This window comes from Sphaerodactylus townsendi, linkage group LG09 (genome assembly GCF_021028975.2).
Source record: "Sphaerodactylus townsendi isolate TG3544 linkage group LG09, MPM_Stown_v2.3, whole genome shotgun sequence".
Classification (NCBI taxonomy): Eukaryota; Metazoa; Chordata; class Lepidosauria; order Squamata; family Sphaerodactylidae; genus Sphaerodactylus; species Sphaerodactylus townsendi.
Genome location: NC_059433.1, coordinates 19557261 through 19566594, shown reverse-complemented (window position 1 = coordinate 19566594; position 9334 = coordinate 19557261). Strand labels below are relative to the sequence as shown.

Below are 9334 nucleotides of genomic sequence, written 5' to 3'. Positions count from 1 at the left end.
CATGTCATCTGGAATCTTTTCACCTTTCTTGCAAAATATGCTGTGCTCCAGCTACTTAGAGCCATAGTTATCAGATACATGATACAATGCTCGGTTTTCCCAGGTTAATCCTACAGAATACAAAAATATAGAACAAGCAGGGGACACCCCACCCCCCCACCCCCCCAGGACTAAGGGGGCATCTCATTTTCTTCTCTGCTGCTATTCTTTTCCTTTTTGAAAACACCCAGAGTCTCTTCTCTCCTCCTGGTTCCTTTTCTCCTTTCCACCCATTAGCCAGCGGGTGTCTATCTGACCCCCGCCCTGCCTTCAACTTGTCTTCTTCTCATTCTGGCATCCTGTCCTCCAAAAGAACCTGGTTCAGGTGCAAGTATCAGTTGCTGGCTGGGCTAAGTTGCATGTTGGAGGAATTGTGAGGAAAATCACATTTCCCCCTATATTTCCCCCACACACACACACACACACACGCCATTCTTTCAGTCCTGGAAGCCCTTGCATCTTTGCCTTTTGCTGGTTCCCACTATCAACGTACGTTTTGTCTGCCCTACATCTTTAGCTGTGTTCATTTCATATATACCCTACCTTTCTGTCCATGGGGAACCAAAGCAGGTTACATTATTCTCCATTTTATCCTCATAACAATCAGGTGAGGTAGGTTAGGCTATGTGACTATCCCAGTGAACTTCCATGGCAAAGTGGGGTTTCAAACCAAGGTCTTCCCAGATCCTCATCTGAAACCCTAACCACTACACCACACTGGCTTTTGTGGGGTGGCTGCCATTAAAAGAGTAGCAAGCTTCCAGTCCTGGGGCAGCCATGCTAGCTGTATGGTGGTGAATTCTCACAACAGCCACAACTTGCTTGGCCCAGCATAGCTTGCAGCATCTGCCAGTTCTTTGGCCTCCCCTCCCCCATTAGTGCTGCTGTTAACGGTTCTGAAGTGACCTCTGCTACTGTTGCCAGGAATACCCTGGATCCTGGCTGTTTTCACCACTGCCAAGAAGAAGGTATTTTGTGAAATTTAAACCCCGCAATGTATTAAGTTAGACAGCCAGCATGGTGTCAGGGTCAAGATATTCAACTAAGATTTGGAAAACTGGTTCAAATCCCCACTCGCATCATGGAAGCTTGCTGGGTGACTTTGGGCAGGTCAAACACAACCCGGAAAACCCACAACATCCTAGTTTCATGTTAAAATTTATAGTTGTGTGTGTAACGTTTCGTCAAGTCATTCAATTTGTGGCAACCCCATAGGGTTTTGAAGGGCAGAGACTTCTAGAGGTGAGTTTGTCATTGTTTGGCCATGCATATCAAAACTAGTATTGCTTAGTGGTCTCCTGTGCAGGGCCTAACCAACCAACTTGACAATTCATTCAACGTGAAATTTCATATATGCAAATTTTGTTCTTTGTCCCTTCCCCCTTCTTTTTACAAAAGCTCTTTGTTCTTTGGTGACACACAGATGGCCCTCAACTCCTCCCTTTCCCTCAATTCCCTTTGGTAATTTCCGCAATAAAAACGTGAGATACGATTTCCTTGATTTCCTTTACACAGCATCTGGGCGCTGACTCACAAAAACTTTCCTGCTGGGATACTAATTGTTAACCTTCAAAATACCACAGGATTGCTGTTTGAATTTTGCGATGGATGTACATGTTCACCATGCCTTGGAGGACACTACAAATCTGACCCTATGTCAGATTATGCCAGTGATGGAAAACCTATGACATGTGTGTCAAAGGTGATACGCCATGACGATTTGGGTGACATGCCAGTTTTCACCAACACTCAACAACAATTATTCTGTTTGAGTCACTTTTGTAATTATTCAATGTTTCTGATTATTATACATAGCACCACATATGCTACGTAGCTATATATGGTGCTGTATTTTTTAAAAATGAATACGTAAAGAATTGTTTCTCTTTGGTTCGGGGCGGGCGGGGGGGGGACATGCAAGCAGAGTCAAGTTAGGCATTTTCCAAATTTTTGACTTTACAATTCCAAAAGATTCACCATCATTATAGAAGAAGAAGAAAAGTTTGATTTATAACCCTCCTTTCCTATAGGAGACTCAAAGGGGCTGACAAGCTCCTTTCCCTTCCCCCCTCACAACAAACACCCTGTGAGGTGGGTGGGGCTGAGAGAGCTCAGAAGAGCTGTGACTAGCCCAAGGTCACCCAGCTGCTGTGTGTGGGAGTGCTCAGGCTAAGAAGAAGAAGAAGAAGAGTTTGGATTTATATCCCCCCTTTCTCTCCTGCAGGAGACTCAAAGGGGTTTACAATCTCCTTGCCCTTCCCCCCTCACAACAAACACCCTGTGAGGTGTTGTGAATCTGAATTCCCCAGATAAGCCTCCACAACTCAGGTAGCAGAGTGGGGAATCAAACCCGGTTCCTCCAGATTAGAGTACACCTGTTCTTAACCACTACTCCACTGCTGCTACCCACTGGACCTGCAAGAATGGGGGGCACCAGGTCAAAGACCATTCCACCAGAATCTCCCGGAGGACTCAGTCTCCTGAAGGACTCAAGGCGGCTTACACAAGTATAAAAATACAATAATATAAAAAATGTTACAAAGAATGAACATTAAAAATATTACAAAAATATATACATTATATTTGAAGATTCCCAATACCTGGAGAGGCGAGAGCTAAGAAAAACTTGCCCTACAGCAGGCAGAATAACCCCTACCAGCAGCATGGTCTGGGAGCACTGGGAGGCTCAACAAGAAGTCAAAGACCAATCCAAGCAACTTACAATATCTCGTGGGCAAGGTCATTATTGTATATGCCCAATGGCTTAAAACAGAAACATATACCCAGAGAAGGGTGCAAGTTTTTTCTTTTTTTCCTTTTTAATATCCTATGTTTGTTCATTTTTTATTTTTAACTGTCTTTTCCTTTTCTATAATTCTTGGTTGATGAAATATTTTTTAAAAAAGAATGAGGCACCAGCAACCCCTCCCCCCCATATACCCGCGATTTCATTCTACATCAGAAAAAGCTCCTTTTCTATCGCGAGATTCTGTCGGCTTAAATGTCTTTGATGACATTTCAGAACTACATATCCCATGAGGCGTGCGAAGTGACGAGGTGTGAGCGCCATGGCCGATCGCGGCTTAGTGACGCAAGCCCGTGTGGGGCGGGTGCCGTGTGGTTGGTCGGGAAGAAGGGAGCTCGCGCGGGCTGGACGGCGACAGAGGTGGGGGAAGGGAGGGGGCAGAAGAAGAAACAGGGCCGTCGCGCGACCGACTGAGGCGGCCGCGGGTGCCTGCGCGCGCGCCCTCGAGGGATCGGGAGCGAAGCGGGCCTCCTGTGAGGAGGGCGCGAGGCAGGCCTGGAGGAGCATCGCCATAGAGACCGTGACAGCACAGAGCGGGACTGGGGGCGAGCTGAGCGAGAGAGAGAGAGAGAGAGAGAGCGAGCGAGCGCGCGGGCGGCCGGGGTGGAGGAAGGAAGGAAGGAAGCCGGGCCGGGTCAAACCGGGGCCTCAGTCTGCGCCGCGCGCTCGTGGCGGTGGGGACCGGCGGAGGCTGAGGCGGTCCCAGCATGGATCCGGGGGAAAGCGGAGGAGGCGGGAGCGGCGGCGGCGGCGGGAAGATCCGGACGCGGCGGTACCACCTGGCCGCGGCCTCCTCGAAGCCTTACCCCAGGAACAAGCAGGTGAGAGGCCGCCCGAGGGGAAGTCGCGCCGCCTCAGCCCTGGAACTCCCAGGTGGGAAGGCCACGCTGTGGGTGGATGGCCGAGGAGCAGGAGGCGGGAGGGAGGGAGGAAGCGTCTAGTTTCCCCTGTCGGGGTGGGCCAGGAATCGTTCCCGCGGAGCGTGAGAGAGATTCGTTCAGGGGAGTCCCAATTAGGTTTGGGGCTAAGGGGAAGGGGACCCCCGTCTCCCCATTCCTTTCAGGACACCAACGCGGTTATCTTCCCCCTCCCCCTTTTTAATTGCTGTTGGGGAAGGAGGGAACAAAAACGTGTCATCTCTATACCGGCCCTTTATTCTCCATCGAAAGTGCTGCTCTCAGTTTTTAACACAATATGCATTTAATGTGTTCACAGGGGGTGGTCTTCTCTGCACAAAGCCCAAAAAACCGCTGTTGCTGCTGCTTAGGGCTGCTGTTTGGGCTGTGTGTATATGTTTTTGGGAAATCAGATGGGACTGCAGAGGGACACAGAGACGATATATACACACGTGTATGCGTGTGTGTATATAACATCGTTTCTGTGTCTCACTGCAGTACTACCTGATTTCCCAAATGCTGAGACTTGGTTATATAACAGGGAGCGATTTATTTTATGAATATATGATTGTTTAATAAGTCTTGGCAAGATTGGGAAAGAGTCCTGGTCGTAATACTTTGGAAACCGATTGAAGATCGGAATGTTTTCAGTGCGTCCTTAAGTTAACATTTGCAGCCATGTGGGCACTCAAAAAGTTCAAGGCTGGATTGTATTGTATCTGTTTTTCACATTGTCATGTTAAACGACTGGTAAATAGTCTCTTTTTATGAATTCGGGTTCTTATTAAAACTGATGTACAGTTAGGAACCACAGTCAAATTGTGTGAAGGTGGTGATAGTGTTGAAATATTGGCCACAATTAACAAAATTGTGTGTGGGGGGGGGTGGGGTTATTTTTATGAACCTTATGACTTTAACAACGGCGCTATAAAAATTTTCCCGTATCAATTAACTTGTGTGTATATTTGTGTGCGTCCAGCCAGATTAGCCTAGTTTGGCCTGAGCGTTAATCGGGATGTTCCACAGTAGTACTTGGATGGGAAACCACCATATCTGGAAGGTGTTGCTATGGTCTGGTTGTGACTTAATGGCATGTTCATCCATATTAAGGAGGGAGTAGTTGGCTGGATATTGAGGTACGGTTAATTGCCTATGTTGTAGATAAAATAAAACTTTAAAGAACATAAACTAAAATTACACAGTAAAATCTGTTCTTTTAAAGAATATGTTGTCCAGTTTTGCAGTTTTGTATGCCTGTTAGGCCTGTTTACATCTGCTCACTCAGGCATCTACACTTTGAAGTATTTAATAGTTAGGATTCAGTTCTGACATATACGCTATACCTCCACATGCATACTTTTATTGTCATTATAATATTTGGATTATGGAGATGAGTAGTTTGCACATCAATTTTGTGATCACCATATATTTTATATAGTGTGCGTGTTCAATTTAGAAGCTGTTTCAAATTTCTTCAACGGCTTCCTTAGCAAAAAAAAGTCTGATTCATTCAAAAATTTATTATTGTACTATTTGTCTTATTTGTGTAATTGTCATCTCAACCAGTCATTAATCACCTTTTATCAGTGGAATATGTAAATTTTGAAAGTCTAAATCCTGAAAGTCTAAATCCTGAGCCCTTCGGGGGAGGGCGGTTTATAAACCCAAATAATAAATAAATAAATAAATACAAAATTAGATATTGTACAGGCAAATGATGTGAGTGAGAAATTTAACAGTGCTAATAATTAAGTTTATTAAATACATTAATTTCCTGTATCACCATCAGGTAAAGACCATAAAATACAGATGAATCGACAACTGAATTCATTCCCTTTAGTGGTTGTTTATGCTCCATAGTTTTTGTATCCAACACCTTTTTCTGTACGTAAACAGTTTGTAGGCTGATCTAAAATATTCTTTAACTTTTTTTGTGATATCGATAACAGTTTTTTATGTACACCAGCAAACGTTGATTGAATGAAAATAATCCCGATCTAAACTGTGTTTTTATGAAGCCATCTTTAAAGTGTCTCCTCCCCCAAGTTAAATTGTAGAAATGGTGTGTCAAGTGGATAAATTGTTCTTAATAATTGAATAGTTCTTGAATAGTGGAGTGGAATACTTCTGCATCTTGGAAATGGCCTGTTTATTACTGTATGTGGTTTTTGTAGAGCTCCTATCAAACTGAACGATTTAGAGCATGTGGTTCCCAAACTACATTTACAGTTCAGTAGCTTCTTATAGCAGATTGTATCTGGGGAATCTGTGGCTTGTATTGCCTGTTTCAATTTTTTAAAAAGAGCATAAAGGTGTAAATTTATTGTTTTTTACTTTTCTTTCTCAGAAACATTCTCCCCATGATGTCTTTTAAAATCAATTTCTTTAAAAAAATAGTTGCATAGATAGTTCCACAAAACAAAAGGGAAAATAACACATGCTATTTAACTATTTAACATTCTCTCCAGCATACCTGTTATCTATATTATATTCTATATTGTGGTATGAATATAGTCTTTTGTGTTTGAAAGGTGATGCAAATACTGGTGTACTGTGTGACATAGTCCTGTTCCACCAAGAAAGTTGGGAACTTTATGTCACTGATTTTTTGCCACATTGACATGATTCAGGCATAACACTTAGTCATGATTTGGCACCATGTTGGGTTGTTCTCTCATCCTGTCCATGCCCAGATTTTCAGCAATTCAGAATTTGTTATTTCATTTGAACCAGCAAAGTATGTTTTATGCTTACCCTACACACCGGGTTTGCAATCTTATACATCTGAGCATGGTTGAAAACTTTACATGTCTTAGAACTTTCTTTTGTGAAAATTCTATTGTAGATTTCTATAAAATAAAGGCACATTCACTTGTAACTTCAAATTTTCATTGTTTGTAGCCCTTTCCTGCAACTTTGTGAATACACAGAGCTTGCCCAAGCGCATTAAAAGGTAAAGTAGAGATGGGAGAATATTAAAAGACATGAATATCCACATTGCTCCTTAACTTCCTGGTTTTGAGGATACATAATTAAATTTGAGTCAGTTTTTCCAGCCTGTTTTGCCCAACCAACCAACTATGCTGCATAGCTCATCAGCTGTGTCACTTGGTATTTGGGTTGCTGGTAGAGTGAAAACCTTGAGCAGTAATGATGCTGAACTCTATAAAAAGAGTTCAGAAAGTTAACCCTCAGAAAGATGATAGTTCGGCCAGGTGAGGTGCAGTGGTTGAGAAAATTGTATGCTTCCATATTTGAATATAATCCTGAACAAATTTGAGAAGGATCATTTTTATGCACTGCCTTTATTAAAACTTTTATTTTGTGCATAATTGAACATGAAACTTAGATACAAGAGCATTTATGCCAAAATGTGTTTTTTTTTCAAACTTTCAAATGGATGGGGGGGGGGGCAGGGCTGGGTAAGCACTAGGACCCAGGCAGAGCATTCTGCACCAAAGGTGGTCTGGCGTGCTTTGTTCTGTGGCAGAGGAACAAACAACCCTCCTATCATCATTCTGTGGAACAGAGTATAGTAAGGAAAGGAGAGCAAAGAGTGAAGCAACGCTAGACTCTAAAGAAAAGGAGGGAGAACTGAGAGATTAGCTGAGGGGCAAAGGACAAATATATGAGATAGTGCAGAGACAGTAGAAAGAATACTGGGGATTGGATTCTACTTTTTTTTTTTTTGCTTCATTCTCATGTTCACTGCAGCCTCTGTACCATGTGGTTTTTGTCCATATGGGTCCAGCAGTTCCCCAGATAGCCTTTTCTGCAGTCTAAGTATTTTATTGACAATATTGCATACGTTACACTACATTAAAAAACATGGGGTGGTGGTGAAAGAAAAAGAGAAGAGCTACAAGAATTTTTAGAAAGCAAAAGGATATGTTTATCTAACCTTTCAATTCCAGTACATAATAAAATTTCACCAATATTCACAACACTTATTTGCGCATTGTGAACTACTTCTCTGCATCCTTTGGCACTAGTTAATTTCATTAGGATAAATTCCAAAATAATTAAGCCAATGTTTTATAGAAGGGGGTTCTGTTGTTTCCCCCCAATATTCTGCAATAACCATTTTAGCAGGTCTAAGCAGAGTCAAGGCTTGCTTGGAATGTGATGCCGCTACCAATCCTTTTAAATATCCTACTATAATAGGATTATAGTTATATAAAGATCCTAGAATCTGGTGGTATATTATTGTGTAATTACTTTTTCGTAAGGTGAAAGATAACCTCCAAGAAGGTATTTTACAACAATTATTTCAAACTCATCAAGATCAGTTTTGAGGTGACAACTTTTTTGGTAGTCCAAAGGGGAGCCTTAACCCTTTTATTTATTTAGTTAATATTTCTGTGCTACCTTTCCACTAAAATAAGGTCATCAGGTTGGTGAACATTAAAACATTTCAGCATTAAAATATTTGAGGCATTACAGCTGCAATCCTGAGAACATTTCCTGTGGTTAAGCCCCTTTTTATAACAATGAACTTATTTTAGAGAAGACTTCCTTAGACATTCTCAAAATTTAAGCTTTAAAAATAAACTATATATGAAATAGTTAAACTGATTCAATATCTGGTTGTGGTGGGTTTTCCGGGCTGGGTGGCCGTGGTCTGGTGGATCTTGTTCCTAACGTTTTGCCTGCATCTGGCTGGCATCTTCAGAGGTGTATCACAGAGGGAAGTCTGTTACACACTGTGTCCCGAGAGAAGAGAATGTTTGGGGTATGTATTGTCCATGTGCCAGTGTGGGGAACCAATCAGTAAGTGTTTTGAGAGAAGAGAATGTTTGGGGTATGTATTGTCCATGTGCCAGTGTGGGGAACCAATCAGTAAGTGTTTGAGTAGAACTTGTTATGCAAAGATGTAGTTGGTAGTATTGTATTGTGAGTGGGGCTTATCAGTCCAGGGAGTGATTCACCTTTTCATGCCCCGCAGCAGCAGCAGTATTGGTGAATGCAAATTCTGTGTTTGGGTGGAGTCCATTGTTCATGAACTTAGCATGTCCTTGGGATTTGCTTTTTAAGTACTTTTTAAGTGTTTTTAAGTACTGGTAGCCAAGCTTTGTTAATTCTCAGAGTCTCTTCTTTCCTGTTGAAGTTGTCTGGGTGTTTGTGAATTTCAATGGCCTCCCTGTGCAGTCTGACAAAGTAACCTTCTGAATTGTCCAGAATTTCAGTGTTTTCCAATAAAATGCTATGTCCAGTTTTGTTTAAGACATGTTCTGCAACTGCAGATTTTTCAGAATGGTTAAGCCGACAGTGTCTTTCGTGCTTCTTAATATCTGAATTCTGCATTTTGTGGTTCCAATGTAGACCTTTCCACAGCTGCTATGCTCTTTATCCTTTCTTCTGCATTGCAGAAACACCAAAACTATTCCAGCCTTTCTCAAAGCAAAAAGGACTTTTAAATCCCCACATAACCGCATATATGACCGCCTGGAATGCACATTATTACGTGAGAGAATCCACACCACCCGCAAAGAACTTGCAGCCATAGACAAGGAGTTGTTACTACTCCACATCCACATCAGTCAACAAATGAGAAGCCAGGACTAGGACATAATTGACAACCTCACCTACAGAA

General features: G+C 42.4%; 1 protein-coding gene across 1 annotated transcript in view; it reads left to right on the top strand.

The window, feature by feature from the left end:
• The first annotated feature begins 3189 nt into the window (after nt 1-3189).
• NUP153 (nucleoporin 153) overlaps nt 3190-9334 on the top strand; it is a 61254-nt gene continuing 55109 nt past the window's right edge. Inside the window, 1 exon segment of the mRNA XM_048507818.1 lies at nt 3190-3666. Within this exon segment, the coding sequence (XP_048363775.1) occupies nt 3553-3666 (114 nt within the window). The 5' untranslated portion in view covers nt 3190-3552.